This window comes from Solanum verrucosum, unplaced genomic scaffold, assembly GCF_900185275.1.
Source record: "Solanum verrucosum unplaced genomic scaffold, falcon-dt-bn FXZP01000062.1, whole genome shotgun sequence".
NCBI lineage: Eukaryota > Viridiplantae > Streptophyta > Magnoliopsida > Solanales > Solanaceae > Solanum > Solanum verrucosum.
In genome coordinates this window covers 9,210,382-9,228,791 of record NW_026020477.1, presented here as the reverse complement: position 1 = coordinate 9,228,791, position 18,410 = coordinate 9,210,382, and the positions used below count along the sequence as shown (strand labels likewise).

General features: G+C 36.5%; 1 protein-coding gene across 1 annotated transcript; it reads right to left on the bottom strand.

The window, feature by feature from the left end:
* Window positions 1-515: 515 nt before the first annotated feature.
* Window positions 516-18,029, bottom strand: LOC125809470 (uncharacterized). The gene is made up of 6 exons (XM_049489099.1): window positions 17,663-18,029; window positions 6,597-6,619; window positions 4,869-4,994; window positions 2,823-4,823; window positions 1,416-2,702; window positions 516-1,295 (listed from the first exon to the last, which is right to left on the bottom strand). The coding sequence occupies exons 1-6, from the start codon at window positions 18,027-18,029 to the stop codon at window positions 516-518; spliced, it is 4,584 nt and encodes a 1,527-aa protein (XP_049345056.1).
* Between the last annotated feature and the right edge of the window lie 381 nt (window positions 18,030-18,410).

Here is an 18,410-nt window from a genome sequence, read left to right as displayed (position 1 = left end):
TTGAGACAATTTTCGAACCTTCATAAAATATACTAATTAGACACATAATTATATAATAATTAACTTAATTATAAACTAACTATTAACTCAAAATTCCAAACTACTAAAAAAAAACTAACCAAATATTTAATTAAACAAAATATTTTGAGACGATTTTTGAATATTTAAAAAGTTCAAAAGTATACACATATTATTTAAAAAATTATAAAAGTGACAAACCATTTAAACTAACTTGAAAATTTTTTTAAATTTTATAAAGTCAATTATTTTAAATCATTTGAAAATTAAGAAACTCAGAAATTTATTATTATCGGGGAGGGTCAAAATTGGGTGTCAACAAGACTCATCCGGAACATACTTCCGGAGCATAGAAACATGGAAAACTGGATGCACGGCTGTCAAACTAGGTGGCAAGGCTAACTTGTAAGCCACCTCTCCCATCCTCTCCAAAATCTCATATGGGCCAATGAACCTAGGGCTGAGCTTGCCCTTCTTCCCAAATCTCATCACACCCTTCATGGCGATACCCGAAGACAAACTCGATCACCCACCATGAACTCTAAGGGTCGAACCCTCCTGTCAGCATAGCTCTTCTGCCTACTCTGGACAATCAAGAGCCTACTCTGAATCACACGAACACGCTCCATATCCTCTCTAAGAATATCAGTACCAAGGGAGTCCACCTCCGCTGAATCAAACCATCCAATAGGTGATCTACACCGCCTACCATACAGTGCCTCAAAAGGTGCCATCCCAATGCTAGAATGATAACTGTTGTTGTAGGCGAACTCTGTCAATGGCAAGTGTTGATCCCATCTAGTACCAAAGTCGATCACGCAAGCCCGAAGCATGTCCTCCAACACCTGAATAGTCCTCTCAGACTGACCGTCAGTCTGAGGGTGAAAAGCTGTGCTCATGTCGAGTCTAGTGCCCAAATCATGCTGTAATGCTCTCCAGAAATGAGAAGTGAATACTGAACCCCTGTCAGACACAATGGACACCGGCACTCCGTATAACCGTACAATCTGACTAATATAAATCTGAGCCAACTTCTCCGCTGTATACCTCACTCGGACCGGGATGAAATGAGCAGACTTGGTCAATCTGTCGACGACCACCCATATAGAATCATAACCACCCACGGTGGTAGGCAATCCAACTACGAAGTCCATAGCAATCCTCTCCCACTTCCAAGTAGGAATGGGCATCCTCTGCGTCACACCACCAGGCTTCTGGTGCTCGCACTTGACCTGCTGACATGTCAAGCACCTAGCCACAAACTCTGCAATATCCCTCTTCATCCCACACCACCAATAGTGTTGACTAAGATCATGATACATCTTCGCTGCTCCGGGATGAATAGAATACCTAGAATAATGAGCCTCCTCAAGAATCAATCTGATCAAATCACCAACCTTGGGCACACATATCCGGCCCTCAATCCTCAATACACCCTCGGAGTCAATCTTAGCCTTCTTGGCTTCACCACTCATCACCTTGTCCCGGATAAGACATAACTTCCCATCCTCATACTGATGCTCTCTAATCTGCTCCATCAAAGATGAACGGGCTTCAATGAAGGCAAACACACCTCTACTCTCCTCAGAAACCCGAAATCTCACCATACAGTCAAATAACCTCTGAACATCCCGAACCAAAGGCCGCCTCTCAACACTGATCGCGGCAAGACTCCCCATACTAGAAGTCTTCCTACTCAAGGCATCGGCCACCACATTGGCCTTCCCGGGGTGATACAAAATGGTCATGTCGTAGTCCTTGAGCAACTCAAGCCACCTACGCTGTCTCAAGTTCAGATCCCGCTGAGTGAATATGTACTGTAGGCTCCTATGATCAGTAAATACCTCGCAATGAACACCATATAGGTAATGTCTCCACAACTTAAGCACAAATACCACAGCCGCCAACTCCAAATCATGAGTTGGGTAATTCCTCTCGTGTGCCTTCAGCTGTCTAGAGGCATATGCTACAACCTTACCCTTCTGCATCAAAACACCTCCAAGTCCAACACCCGAAGCGTCACAATAAACAGTAAATCCAACACCCTCCTCTGGCAAAGTCAAGACAGGTGCTGAAGTCAATAGGGATTTGAGCCTTTGGAAGCTCGCCTCACACTCGGGTGACCAATGAAAAGGAACCGTCTGCTGAGTCAATCTGGTCAACGGCGCAGCTATAGTAGAGAATCCCTGAACAAAACGCCGATAGTAACCCGCCAAGCCAACAAAACTCCGAATCTCAGTAGGTGATGTAGGTCTAGTCCAACCCTGAACTGCCTCAATCTTGGCCGGATCAACCCTAACTCCATCCTTAGACACCACGTGCCCTAGGAAAGCCACTGACTCAAGCCAAAACTCACACTTAGACAATTTAGCATACAATTTCTCATCTCTCAACTTCTGTAGCACGGCCCTCAAATGACAAACATGATCCGCCTCGGTCTTGGAATATACCAAGATGTCATCAATAAACACAATTACGAAAGAATCCAAGTATGGGCGAAACACTCCATTCATCAACTCCATGAACGTCGCAGGGGCATTGGTGAGCCCAAATGACATCACCAAAAACTCATAATGACCATATCGTGTGCGAAAAGCTGTCTTCGCCACATCTGAAGGCTTAATCCTCAACTGATGATACCCAGATCTCAAGTCGATCTTAGAGAACAAGGCTGCTCCCTGAAGCTGATCAAACAAGTCATCAATACGGGGAAGGGGATATTTGTTCTTCACCGTGACCTTGTTCAACTGTCTATAGTCAATACACATCCTCATCGACCCATCTTTCTTCTTCACAAATAAGACCGGTGCACCCCAAGACGACACACTAGGGCGTATGAATCCTTTACTCAATAAGTCCTGATTCTGATCCTTCAACTCCTTCAACTCAGCTGGAGCCATACGATAAGGTGGAATAGATATGGGCTTGGTGCCCGGCTCCAAGTCGATAGAGAAGTCAATATCACGAACAGGAGGAACACCAGGTAGATCCTCGGGAAACACATCAGGGAACTCCTGAACCACCGGAATAGACTCCATGGCCGGTGACTCAGCTCCAACATCCCGAATAAAGGCCAAATAAGATAAACAACCCCGGTCAATCATCCTCTGAGCCCGAATATGAGATATGACCCTGTTGGGATACGAACCACTAGTCCCTCTCCACTTCACTCTAGGAATACCCGGAATAGCTAAGGTGACAGTCTTAGCATAACAATCAAGAAGCGCATGATAGGGGGAAAGCCAGTCCATACCCAATATGACATCAAAGTCTAACATATCAAGAAGAATCATATCCACCCAGGTCTCATACCCCGATAAGACAACAAGACAAGATCGATACACTCGATTCACCACTAAGGGTTCACCTACGGGTGTAGAGACTCTAATAGGCACAGACATACGATCACAAGTCAACTCAAGGCCGGAAGCAAAATATGTAGACACATATGAGAATGTAGAACCAGGATCAAATAGCACGGAAGCAGGCCGATGACAAACTGAGATGATACCTGTGATAACTGCATCATAAGCCTCAGCCTCGGGCCTCCCAGGAAAAGCATAACATTGGGCACCTCTGCCCCCACTCTGTGAACCTGAGGCGCCACTAGCACCTCTACCCGAAGCTCGTCCGCCTCTACCAGATGCTGGTCCCCGACCCCGACCTCTAGCTGGAGGTGCTGAATCTCTCTCTGGGACCGCGGAGACAGTACGGTGTGGTCCAGACTGAGTCTGAAGTGGACACTGACGAATCAAGTGGCCTGGATCACCGCAACCATAACAAGACCTCGGTGTGGATCCTGACTGTGGAGAACCCGAAGTAATGCTATAACCACCTCGACCCGAACCTGAAAGACCCCGAGCTGCTGGCCCACCCTCGATAGCTGGTAATGAAGCATGTACTGGCCTCTGACGCAGGAAGGACCCGCCTCCCCTGTGTGGGCCCCTACCTCCTGACGAGGTACCCGAATACTGACCACCTGTACGGACCCTCTTGGGCCCACCAAAATCATCCTGCTCAAGCAACTCAGCCTCTCTGGCTGCACTCACTATAGTCTGGAAGGAAGCACCCTCTCGAGATGATCTAAACACATAACTACGGATAGTGGGAGTCAAACCCCTGACAAATCTGCGAATCCGCTCAGGCTCACCTAAAATCAAAGCAGAGGCATGTCTTGACAACTGACAGAATCGAGCCTCGTAATCTGTGACTGACATGCTACCCTGCACCAAACTCTCAAACCTCATACGGCTCTCCTCTTGTACACTCCAAGGGATGAAACGACCCTCGAAAGCACTAGCAAACTCACTCCACTCCATGGGAGGAGATCCCGCTGGTCTCGAACTCATGAAGGTCCTCAGCCACTCCCTAGCGACACCGCGTAACTGAAGGGACACAAATCGGACGCCCCTCTCATCTAACATGCGTATCGCCGCCAACATCTCTCGACTCAAGGTCAAAAACTCGTGAGCATCATCAGTCTTAGCACCATGAAACTGAGGTGGTTTCATTTTCTGAAACCGCTCATAGCAGACCTGGTCATCATCTGCCAAGGCCACCTCAAGGGCCGCCGGTACCCCTACAACCGGTGCTGGAACCTGTGGTGGCTGAACCACCGGCTCTGGAACCACTGGAATCTGATGCTGATAACCAGGGGCCTGTGCCCCTACCCCAGCTTGTAACCCCGCTATTATACCTGCTGCACCCTGAGTAAGACGCTCCAATAACCCAAATATCCTGTCGAGTCTGTCATCATGAACTGGGGGTGCATGTCCCGCAGGAGCCTGCTCTGCAGCAACTCCAATCTGTGGTTCAGGTGAAGGCTCTCTACCTCAGCCTCGGGCAGGTGCCGCTCCTCTGGCACGGCCTCGACCACGTCCTCGGCCTCTAGCCCGACCTCTACCCCTAGTTGGGGCCTCAACTCTGACCTCGGGGGCTGCCTCCCCCCTAACTCTGGTAGCTCTAGCCCTCGGCATCTGCCAAAAACAACACGCGATACTCAGCACCCACGATAACAACCTCGCACGATAAGAACGGAATAAAAAAAAGAAGTCTTTCCTAACAGTCTTCATAGCCTCTCGAAGATAAGTACAGACGTCTCCGTACCGATCCTCAAGACACTACTAAGACTTGGTTTGTACATGTGAGAGGAGGGGGGGGTAGGGCCTCGAGGCCTCGAGGCGGGGAGGGGGGGGGGGGGTAGGGCCTCGGGGCCCCGAGGCTGCCCTCGAGGCCTCGAGGCGGGGGGGTAGGGCCTCGGGTCCTCGGGGCCTCGAGGGGGGGGGGGGGGGGGGTAGGGCCGCGGGGCCTCGAGGCGGGGAAGGGGGGGGGGTAGGGCCTCGGGGCCTCGAGGCGGGGAGGGGGGGGAGGGTAGGGCCTCGGGGCCTCGAGGCGGGGAGGGGGGAGGGGAAGGGGTAGGGCCTCGGGTCCTCGGGGCCTCGAGGCGGGGAGGGGGGGGGGGAAGGGGTAGGGCCTCGGGGCATGGTGCCTCGAGGCGGGGGGAGGGGGAGGGGAGGGGGTAGGGCCTCGGGGCACGGTGCCTCGAGGCGGGGGGAGGGGGAGGGGAGGGGGTAGGGCCTCGGGGCACGGTGCCTCGAGGCGGGGGGAGGGGGAGGGGGTAGGGCCTCGGGGCACGGTGCCTCGAGGCGGTGGGAGGGGGAGGGGGTAGGGCCTCGGGGCGGTGGGAGGGGGAGGGGGTAGGGCCTCGGGGCACGGTGCCTCTAGGCGGTGGGAGGGGGAGGGGGTAGGGCCTCGGGGCACGGTGCCTCTAGGCGGTGGGAGGGGGAGGGGTAGGGCCTCGGGGCACGGTGCCTTGAGGCGGGGGGGTTTCTTTTTCTTTTTTTCGATTCTCTGCTTCCCCCCAATCCAAAATTTTCAGGTGGGGAGGGGGGCACGGTGCCTCGAGGCGGGGGGGGGGGGGGGTAGGGCCTCGGGGCACGGCGCCTCCATAGATTCTGTCCAATATTGTAAACATTCGTAGTTCATTTTAGTCTGAATTTATTTCTAAATCGTACCATTCTATTCTTTCATAGTCTAAATCATGTAAGTCTATATCATATCATTGTTGGTTCATTATATCTTCTGATTCATTATCATTAAATATTTTTTCTCATATGATTCTTCTTAATTCAATTATTTTTATATCTTTAAGTATATATAATATTAAAGTTTCGTAGTTTTTTATCATTTCATTATGAACGTAAGTAGTCATGTTCTTTATCATGCAGATTTTTTATTTCAAATTATTCATTCCTATCATATTCATAATTGATTAAATTCATATTAGATCATTATGAACTAGATTATCTTTATCATGTTTTCCTGTCACTACTAGCATCATACTTTAGTGGATACTTCCTTCTTATCAGCGCCCCAACTTTGTTTACTCTCCTAAACGGCTTCCTCGCCTACCGGTTTCAACATTAGGATGACATAGTATAGAAGTTTTCTCCCTGTTTTCAGTGTGCTAATAAACTAGAAATCATGATTCAAATAATTCTAATACATAATAACTAACATAAATTTATTCAATCATATATATGATATTCAGGAATATATGAAATTAGTTCCGTATATACCTTTGCGAGCTTAGCCATGCTATCTGAAATATTTGATTGGATTTCAGATTTATCCATTAACTTTTAAGTATTTAGTATCTTAAGAGAGTTTTTGAAAGGAGAGGATTTTTATTTAGGCGTTGCCTCCATTTTTAAGTTACATATCCGTTCTTTATAATAGAAAGGATTTTCATACTACATACACTACAATACTACTATTACACTACAATAATGTACTACTATTTACTTTAACACTTGTCACCTAATAAATCACACCCCCTACCATCCCTTACACTTGCCCAGTACACCTACTTCCACACCATACCTTACTTTACACTTGTCCACTATTCCTATCTACTTACTTTAATATGCACATGCATAATAATGCATACTTGACTAATTTACATCTTATCTACACATATTTTTGACTACGTTATTTACTTTATTTTTTTTGCTCCTTCGTCTTATCTTCATCATCTTCTTTTACTCTAAATCGACATCTGGAATTATGTTATCTTCACCGTTACATTTCGAACATATGTGATCAGGATATTTATGTCCAATTAATTTAATGCAATATCTGGTTAATAACTCTGTCGAAATAAATCCTGCTTTTAGTGCTCTCGTCGTAGGTCGTTCTTCTGGCTTAAGTAATGAAAAAATCCATCTTTGGACTTCATCCATATCTGCTTTCCTTAGCTCCCTTGAATAGGAATAAATCATTAGCTGATCTCTTGCATAGTAGCTTCATATAGCGTTTCCGTTTAAATAATTATTTGCTAGCTCCTGTATGATAGTTGATATACCAATTATTTTTTTGTTGGCATAAAAACTTGGTATCTCTATTTTGCATATAGAGTCTTGTTGTCCGATGTCCTCGGGTATAATCATTTCTTTAGTTAGTCCTATTTTGATGGTATATTGGAGGTTTTATTTCCTCGTATAATATCTCCGCTGGTGCTGTATAGAATTTTATATAAAATAAATTTCCTTTTGTGTTATCTTTTGTATGTGACGAATGCCTTGTGTAGTTCTGGTATTCCACTAACTTCTTCTCCGTCGTATGTGTATTCGGTATTTAACAGTCTGTAGTTGTAACATGTTCTTACTAAATTAGCGTTAGTTTTTTGCTGTGCAATTAACTTGTTATATCTTTGTAACTTTTGTGTCAAATAATTCTGGTTTGGTTCTTTTGTAGTTGATCTGGGGTTAAAGTTTAAATAAGTTTGGATTTTGTGTATATTTTCGATATAGGTTCGTGTGATATAGTTATATGTTTTTTTCTCATTTTGGTTTTGCAAACTATATGCGTATGTAGATGTTTGTGGTTCTATGGACATATATGTCTAGGTGTCCTTTGGGTAAATGGTTTTGCGAATAGCTGGTTTAAGTTTGCATTTTTATGTTGTTTATCGCTAACTTGTTTGCTTGTACCTGCAGCTGTATTTAAACAAACATTATGGGTTTTATGGAGTTTCCCATCGTCTCCTTTTAGCTCTGGGTTTTTCCCGTCTTTCGATCGACGTAGCTCCGCATTTTTATAGTCATGCTGCTGACTAGCTTTAGACTTCAGATTATCTCCATTAGTCTTTAGCTTTTGTATCTCGTTGTCCATACTATCCACTTTTGTACAAAGTGTAGTAATAGCTTTGAGTATCTTTTCAATTGTATCTTCTTCCTCAGTCTCAGTCTGAGTAGCTTTGTCGTGATAGGTAATTTGCAATAATATTCTTATTAATTTTTATTACTTCAATTGTAAATGTAAAATTTAATATATTTAATACCAATCTCCTTATTTCTTTTGTTGTTACCGAATCTGTTCTTATAATAAATTCGTTATATACAATATATGGTTCAAATGATAATAAACTTATACACTGAATATAATGCTTTTCTATTTATTTCCCATTTTATTTCTGTATTATTAAATGTTCCTAAATTAACCTACATGATGTTCTATTGTATTGCCATCATATCTGTATTTTAATACTCCTCCATAACTTTTTTCACTCGCATCTGATTCTATAGATAAGTAAATTTTTTGTTTTCATCCGGAAAATATAGTTTAGGTATTTTTACATAATAATTTACCTTTTTTTTTTTTTTTTAATCAAATTTTTGTGGCCTGTTGGCCTTTTTATTTAACTTAATAATTTTACCTTTTGTATTTGTATTTGGTTTTTTTTATCAAACTGATATTCTATATCTTTCTTTAATTTTTGTTGTAATTGTTTTAAATTCTCTGCTAATTTTGGTATGTATTCTCTTACTTGATTTACTAGTCCTAAGAACGATTGTAATTTTTTTTGTGTCTAGCTGTTCATTTGAGTTAATTATTTTTTGTACTATATGTGTTTGCATTTTTATTCCGTTTTTATCAAATTTGTATTCCTAAGAATTCTATTTGATTTTTCATTTAAATCTGCTTTCTTTTTACTTAGACTTATACCTGAATATTCTATGATGTGTATAAATTTTTCTAATAATCTTTATATGTTCATCTTGTGTTTTGGAATATAATAATATATCATCAATGTACACTACACAATTTTCTATTTGTTTAAAGTAATTGTCCATAAAATGTTGATCTACATGGTGCGTTTTTATATCCAAATGGTAATACATTTCATTCATAAAATCCTTGTGGTACAGTGAATGCTGTTAGTTTTTTAGATTCTTCTTCTAGTTTTAAGTGATAAAATCCTGATTTACAATCAAATTTGCTAAAATAATTATATCCTTGTATTTGTCTTATCTTTAGTATTTTATTTGGTATCGGATAATTATATGTTTTGGTTTTTGCATTTAAATTTCTATAATCAATAACCATTCTGCTTTTTCGTCTTTTTTGTTCACTATGTTTATTTACGATAAATGTCGAGCTTGTGTGCTTACTATTGCTTTCTTGTATATATTCTTTTTCTAGTAATTCATTTATATGCATCTTAAATTCGGTTAAATCATTAAAATTATACTTTAATGATTTTTGGGTTATCATACTATTATTATCAATTAACTCAATTTTTACTTTTGTTTTATGTTTCTCCCATCCTTGTAGAGGATCCTCACTATATAATAATTCTAACTTATCTTGAATTATTTTTACTTTATCTATAGAGAATATAATTAATTCTATTTTAGGGTCTTCTTCTTTTATATTTTCTAATTTTTGTGTAATTTTTTCACTTCCTTTTATTCATTCTGTTGTTTTTCGTTTTTTATTATTTACTCTTTTTGCTCTTATTTTTTGTTTACACGGTGTCATGAACCACTAGTGTGTTTTTGTTATTATATGTGGGTATAATTTTTCTAAAAATGGCATTCCTAATAGCATATCTCTTGTAGTTAATTCAAAGTTATATATTTCTTCTATAGTTAATATCTTATTCATATTTGTATTTTTATATTTTTTGCCTTATATGTGATCATGCTTCCTTCATTATTAAATCTTCATTATTAAATCATGTTACTACTATCGGTGTTTTTAATTTTTTCCACTTATCTTCTGGTAAACAATTGTATTTACATATATTAGTTTCTGCTCCCATATCTATCATTGGTGTATAATATCGGTTGTAATATCCGTCTATTATTATCTTTGCAAGTATATATATTTTCATATTTTTATTATACTAAAGTCCTTTTTATTATTACTCTTTTATTTTCATAATTTATTGTTAACTGTTTGTCTTCTAGATTATATGATTTTACTTATTCTAGCCATTTTATTCCTAAAATGATATTTTCATCTCCTTGATATATTTTGAATTTTATCACTATTGGTACTCCTCCAATGATTATTTCATTTTTTGTAGTTTCTTCGGTATACATTAATGCTTTTGGTAGTTCGGGGCATGATTGTTCAATAGTTATTATTTCATCTTCCGTCAGTAATTCTCTTGTAATATAGTTTTTCTTCTCGTCCTGTATCTATTAATATTAAATATTTTCGTTGTTCCATTATTCCCGTTATGTAGTAGTGATGTGGTTTTATTTCTTCTTCCATTGATTTTTGTAGAGTTTTATCTATTCTTCTTGAGGTACTCATTTTTTATGAGATTTGTGGTATTTCACAGTTCATGTTTATTCTTTTTGATGACTTAATATTTCTTTTACTATTTTTAAATCTTCTTCTATGTCAATTTCATTATAACTATAGTCATTCTTGTCTATGACTGTGACTATTCTTTCAAAAGGATCTTCTATTTTTATTTTATTTATTTTATTTTTGTTGTTATTTTATGTTTTATCGTTAAAACATATAAGTTTTTACATCTAGCTGTAAATATTTTACTTACCGGGGCTAGTTCTATTCCTGACATTCTCCAATATAATACTAACGATTTATCTATATTTCTGTCATTTATTGCTACTGAGTAATTATCACTTATTATAAATTTAAATTTTTGGTATATGAGGTTACCTTTTACCGCACTTATTATACTTTTTTCTATGGGTTGTATAATTCTATCATTTGCTAAGTATATTTCTATGGGTGTATATATTCCTTCTCTAAAACATGCTTTTATTAGTATTTCTGTTCCTCCTAAATGTACATATTTAATTGGAGTTTTAGCCTTAATATCTTGTATTTCTTTATTTATTATTCGTTTATTTATTATTAGTATTTTGGCCTTTCCTTTAGTGTATTTGCAATCTATATATGTTCTCTTTGACTTACTACATAATATTCTTCTTTTTGTCGTTTAAACCAGTTTCTTATTGTTGGTATTTCGAATATTTTTGCTACGCTTAGGTCTAATTCTTTTCCTTTTATTTGTTCAAATATATTATTATCAAATATTATTTTTTGTTCTGCCGATTCTTCATCTTAATATTTTTCTTTAGTTATTATTTGTATAATTGATATCGTATTCATTATCTGATTCTATTACTGGATTATTTTTCATTTCATTTTCCGATAATTGATATATACTATCATTGCTTTCTAATTCATAATGTACGTACTCTATTTGTGTATATTTTTCATAATCTATTATTATTTCTGATATTTGTTTTTTCTTTGGACTTTTAGGTAATTTACAATCTCTAGCTATATGCCCTAATTTTCCACAACTAGCAAAAAAGGAAGTACAACAATTAGAAGAAGTAAAAAATACTAAAATAATAGAGCTAGAAAAAGAGCTAGCAATATTAAAAGAAATGTATGAAATTAAACAAAAAGAAAAAGAACAAAAAACAAAATTAGCAAATGAGATAATTAAATTTAAAGAAAAATTGCAAGATGAATTAGAAGAAAAAAAAGAAAATAGGCAAGATAATCTACCCGAAATAAGAATTGATGAAATAAACGACGATGATCTAGAACAACATTCGGAAACAAGCGAAACATATACGGAACTTTTAGCAAACATAGATAATACAAAGAATTTAGAAGTAAATACCGAAGACGTAGACATGGACGAAAAACCTAGCACATCAGGAGTAAAAAACCCAAAAAATTTTAATCCAAAATATTATAATGAAAACTATGAACAATATGATAAAGAAAAAACTATATGGGATAAAAGATTAAGTAAAAAATGGACGCCTAAACCAATAACTGGACAACACGATTTTTTAGATTTAGACTGTGTAGCAGATATAAATAAAACAATCCAATTATGGATGGGATACATATCAAAATAATTAATAGATTACAAGATAGTAATAACAGAGGCAGTAGGATACATAGAAAGAACACTTATAGGAACAGTAAAATTATGGCTACAAAATTTAACAAGTGAAAGCTTAACAACTTTAAGAAGTAATAAAAAATTCGATGGAGAAATAGCTACTACATCTATGGAAATACTATATAAATACGAAATAGCTATAAGAAATGAATTTAGTAGTATGACAACAGAGGTAGAAGAACAAAATAAAAAAAAATCATAAATCGAAATCTAATGACAAAATTAGCAATATGTAATATGTGTTACATAGATGAATATATATGTGCATTTAGAGAATACTATTATAAAGGAACATATAGCATAGAAGAAAGTAAAGAAATAAGAAAATTATATTTTACAAAATTACCAGAACCTTTTAATTCAAAAGTAATAAAAAGTTGGAATGAAGCAAAATTAACAGATACCTTAGGAGCTAGAATAAAATTCTTGCAACGATGGTTTATGGAACTATGTGAAAAAACATAAAGAAAAGAAATAAAAATGAAAAAAATATTAGTAAAAAACTTGGCATGTTGCAAAAATAAAACAGCACCTCAATTTGGTTGTACGAATAGGTATTATAAAAATAGAAAGAAATATAATAAAAAATATATATCAAAATATAAATATAAAAAACCAAGAAGAAGGTACTTTGTAAAAAACTACAAAACCAAAAGACCATATAGACCAAAAAGAAAACTAACGGAATGTACTTGTTATAATTGTGAAAAATTAGGACACATAGCTAGAGATTATAAATTACCTAAAAATCCAAAGAAAAAACAAATATCAGAAATAATAATAGACGATGAAATCTAAGAAGAACATTAGAATGAATTTTATTGTTAAAATATCCACTCTACTTTAGGCTTAATAATTATTATACTTGTGTATAATTAATATTTAATCTCACTAAAAATCAATAATGTCTTTTTTTATTTTACTTTCTTATTTGAAAGATACAAAACATTAAAAATTATATGACGTGTTATTTAGTCATAGAAAAATAATATCATAAGTGTAATCAATTTTGAATTGATGTTATTTTTATATTGAATAGTGTATTATTTAATAAGTCAAGCACTAATTATAAGTAGAGAAAAATTCTATTATATATATTATTAATATGAAGTTTACTTACCCCCTAATTGATAGAATTATATGAAATGAAAAATAAATATTTTTTACTTGTATATCCAATTGATATATATTATTTTTACAAGCATTAAAAATAATATAATTTATCTATAGTAAGTTAGTAAATGTTATTTGTTTACAAATATATAATTAAGTATGTTAAAATATAATTATTAAAAGATAAATTAATAATATAAATACCACAATACCTAATAAGATATACTAACGATTATTATTCATAACTTTCTTGCTTTTTAAACTTATAAATATATTTATCTTTTCAATTTTTTATTAATAAGAACCTTGTATGTATAATTTAAATTTTGTCTACATTTAATATGCTTAGTCATGAATATCATCTTATACAAAGTGTAAGCATAAAATTTTCACGATATGTTGGATAGTAGTGATTTATTTTAAATATATAATTAGTTGTTGTGTTTCATTTTTTAAGAGTTAAATTACATGAATTTTAGAGAATGTTTTAATATATATATATAGACCATATTAATATGAGATGAATTTATAGTACTTTTTATATCATTTATGAATATCTAATATAATTTAGTGTAATGCCAGTGGTACTTTTGTAATGCCATGACCAATAGGATTGATAGAATCTACTTTCAAAGAGAAATTACATTACTTCTTGGGAGTCGGGGCAGGGATTAAGTTAAAGTAATGGCACAGAGGGTGGGGGATTATGTTAAAGCGATTGTAATGGGCGCGGTGGTGGTGTTAAATACTAAGTAGTAAATTATAAGGAAAAATGCTATATAATAGCAAACTATTAATTCAAATTAAATATTATAAACATAGTTGAATTTAATTGTACCTTATAGAAAAGTATTGCTATTTCGCTTCTCTTCCTGGTGGAAGGGGTGGTGGTGTTAAATACTAAGTAGTAAATTATAAGGGAAAATGCTATATAATAGCAAACTATTAATTCAAATTAAATGTTATACACATAGTTTGATTTTAATGTACCTTATAGCAAACTGTTGTTATTTTCGCCTCTCTCTCTGGTGGAATCTCACTCTTATACAAACACAAATGTATAAAATGTGTTTGTGTTTGTCTAAAGAGAGATAAAATTATATATATACATATATTTTCGTTCCCCCCTCCCAGATCTCGCTCGCCACTCTCAGATCTCGGTCGCTACTCTCACTCGCCTCTCTCACTTTATACAAACACTAATGTTATACATTGCGTTTGTGTTTGTATAAAGCGAGAGAAAATTGTACAAAATGCATATATTTTCGTCTTATACACTAATGATTATACAAATATAATCTTCCCCTGCCCATATTTTTTTGTCTTTCTCTCTTTCTCGCTCTATACAAACACAAATTATACAATTGATCTTTTGTATATGTATACCGAAACATATTATACAACTGCTTTCTTTGTATATGTATAGCGAAATATACATATTTATGTTTGCCATGAAGCGCAATTATGCAAACTATAGCTATATAGCATACAAATATGATTTTTATGTTAGCTATACGTGAAAATTGCTCAAATTATAATGGAGTGAGTGTGATCAAAATAATTGGGGTGGTGGTGTTAAACACTAAATAGTAAATTATAATGGGGTGAGTGTGATCAAAATAATTAAATATTATTTACAAGAAATTATTTTAAATTTATTAGAATGTTTTCATGCAGCTTTATTTACGAAAAAATTCGCAAGAGAATTCCTTTTTTTTGTTAATTTTTACCAATTTTTTCATGATATTTTTAGTATTTTTTGCTAGAAAATTCGCAAGTAATTTACATGCGAAATTTAAATTCCTAGGTAAATTACTTGCGGATTTTAAAATTCGCAAGAAATAATTAACTACGAAGGTTTTACCTTCGAATTCTTTTTGGTAGGAAAATCTGCAGAAAACTTAATTTCCTGCAAATTTTCCTATGATATCCCTAGGAAAAATCCCCATGTAATCCATACTTTTCTTGTAGTGAGCTTAACTCAATAAATGTTTGAAAGCACCTATAACATGAGTAATTAACTCAAAGTGTCAAAGGAACATTAACAAGGGAAAACAAGGAAAGACTCTTCAGCTACTACTATCTATGAAGCCTCAAAATACTACGATAGATGTTGGGACAAGACCCACAACATCTTAACAAAGCAAAATGTAAATGTTGAACTATCTGGAAAGCAAGGAGGCCCACCAAAGCTAGCTGGAATGCAAATGGTATCAACGGAGCGCCTGTAGATTATCTTGAACACCTGCATGTGCATTATAAAATGATGCAAGATGAATGACGTCAGTACATTGAATGTACGAGTATGTAAGGGGAAAGCCGAAACATAAGCAACGAAATTGATACTCTGGGAAGACATACTCACCTCATCTCAACTCAAATGTGAAAGCAACAATAAGAGATGCAATAAATAAAGCTTTTAAAACAGTAGATATCAACTCAGTATGTATGAAAATACAATAACATACTATTTTACTCTTATTTGGAAGATTCTCTAACTGACAACCATTACTATGAGCTACGTGATGATACAACGTCTCACCCATGCTGCCAAAACTGTCCTTTATCCTTCTGGGGTATAGAACACCTCAACTAAGTGGATCTACTAAGATTTGCTTAAAAGCAATAAGGAATCATCTAAAAAATATGATCATTTACTCATGTTGGCATACATGGTTTATGAGGATTTTGAGTTGTCTGAACTCATCCATATATCGGGGCTCAATACTACTCCCAATAATATATATAATTCATTCTCAAATGTTTAAAAACATAACTCTTTCTCAATTATGTTAATTACTCTAAAGATCCTCTTAAAGGAGGTTATACTCTGAAATGAAACTCCTCTGCACTTGTAAACTCATTTAGACATTGGTGTTTCACTCTTTTAAAAATGTATAAGTATTACATACTTGGGAATACTTTATTCCCTTATATTCATTTTGAAATATGAAACTCAACTCTCCTGATTCTCATACTCATTTACTCAAGTCTTAAAACAAGTTATAGATAATTGCAAAAGACTTCTAAAAAATGACTCAAAAGAACGCCTTGAACTTTCCTCTTAACTTTACCTTGATTTGAAATATGAATATAAGAGTTATGATTAGGATATATAAGATATCTCAATTATTTATGAAGGTTTAGATAGTTAGTAGTAAGAAGAGAGCGAAGACACGATTTGAAAGAATGCATACGGGACAAAGAACGAATAAGAAAGGGGACTGACGGCCCAAGCGTATCAATGACGCACCGTGACATCCCCAAAAGTATTGGGGCTACTTTGAGTTGCACTGAAGGCGTAGGGTACCCACCCCCTGGTGCTATAGGGGAGCGTTGCCCCAGCCCTGAGCCAAGAAAATATGATGAATTTCCTTCTCCATTTTTTGTCCTAACTCGTCTAGAATCGAGTGATTTCTTTCAAACTCCCTTTGATTCGTAAACCCAACACAACTAACCAAAAAACCACTCAAATTCTATCAAGAAACAACACTCATTCGCAAAATCCTCACCTCAAGACTCAAAAACCTCCATAGCTAAAAACTGGGGTTAAAACACAAGAACATCTAAAGAAACTCCATCAATCAACGTCAAGAAAGAATTCATGGATGAAATTACATGATTGAAATGAGGGAGAAAAAACCCAACACTATGAGAGCTTACATACCTCGAAGAACACTTGTTCTTGGCGAAAATTCTCTACCCTTGAATGAACGCTTGAAATCCTTCTCCTTTCTCCTCTTTAACTTATTCTAAAATCCCTAAATGCTTTTGGAATATCTAAATTAACTTAGCGTCTGATTAGACTCCTAAATTGGGTGAGTAAAACGAAGCTAATTTGAGTGGGATAAGGAAAAGACCAAAATACCCTTTCCTTAAATGGATGGAAAACCTTAACCGGAGAAGCTTCACTCAAATGACCATAACTTTTTACTCAGAGCTCAAAATTTAGCAAACTTGGCGGCGTTGGAAGAAGGACTCAAAGACCTTCGATTTGATACCTCACGGGCCACCTAACTCTTTGTGTGCTGAAAGTTATGGCCGTTTAAAGTTGACCCAAAACTAAAAAACTGAAGTTTAACTTGTACGAATCTCTAGTTGGCATTCCTAAGTATGAGATGTTACAATATCTCCCCCTTGAGAACATTCATCCTCAAATGAGATCATACTCAGCCAAAGGGAATGTGAAGCATCTAGTAACTCCAACTCAAGTACACCACATGCAATTTACGTAACTCAACATATTAATTTAAAGAGGACTTTATAAAGAGTTAGTACCTTTATTTGGAATTTCTCCAGAAGGAAAGAGATGTGGGTATCTCCTCTTCATATCCTCATCAGCCTCCCGATTAGCTTCCTCGACAAATTGGTTCCTCCATGAAACTTTGACTAATGCAACCTCATTGGTTCTTAACTTGCGAACCTGATGATCAATAACTTGAACGAGTATCTCCTCATAAGATAGGTTGTCCTTGATACCAGTATTCTCAGTAGGTACAATAAGTGAAGGATCTCCCATACACTTCTTCAACATAGAAATGTGGAATACCGAATGTACTACTGCTAATTCAGACGGTAGCTCCAACGCATAAGCTACATTTCTAATCCTCTTGGGTATCCTATAAGGGCAATGTTGATATACCATGAGTTTACGGTATTTTTAATGTATTTCACTTAAGAGTTGTGTGTGTCTATGCCTTTTTGTATTGGTTTTTATGTGTTTTTATTATGTTTTGCAGGAAAGATGTTTAGGCGTGGATGTAAAGAGACAACTGAAAGAAAAACAGAAAAGGGCATCTACGAAGGTGATCTACGGACCGTAGGTCCATTGACGCTCCGTAGATGGTGATTGTAGATCAACAGGCAAGGCATGAAAGGCGAATCAGGGAAATCTGACCAAGTGTGGAACCATGACGACCATTGACGGTCCGTAGATTGATACTGTGAGGGTTCCAGTGCCTGATTTTTGAAGAATCTAAGTGTGGAGCTACGGAGGGGGATTGACGGACCGTGGATTGATCTACGG

Bases quoted from the DNA above. Each gene is read 5' to 3' on its own strand.
- LOC125809470 (XM_049489099.1), bottom strand. From the start codon at position 18,029: ATGGTATATCAACATTGCCCTTATAGGATACCCAAGAGGATTAGAAAT. The intron at 4,995-6,596 runs GTATATACGGAA...TGTTTTTGGCAG, and splicing joins GCATGGCTAAGCTCGCAAAG to ATGCCGAGGGCTAGAGCTAC. The intron at 4,824-4,868 runs GCACCTGCCCGA...CCTGAACCACAG, and splicing joins GAGGCCGTGCCAGAGGAGCG to ATTGGAGTTGCTGCAGAGCA.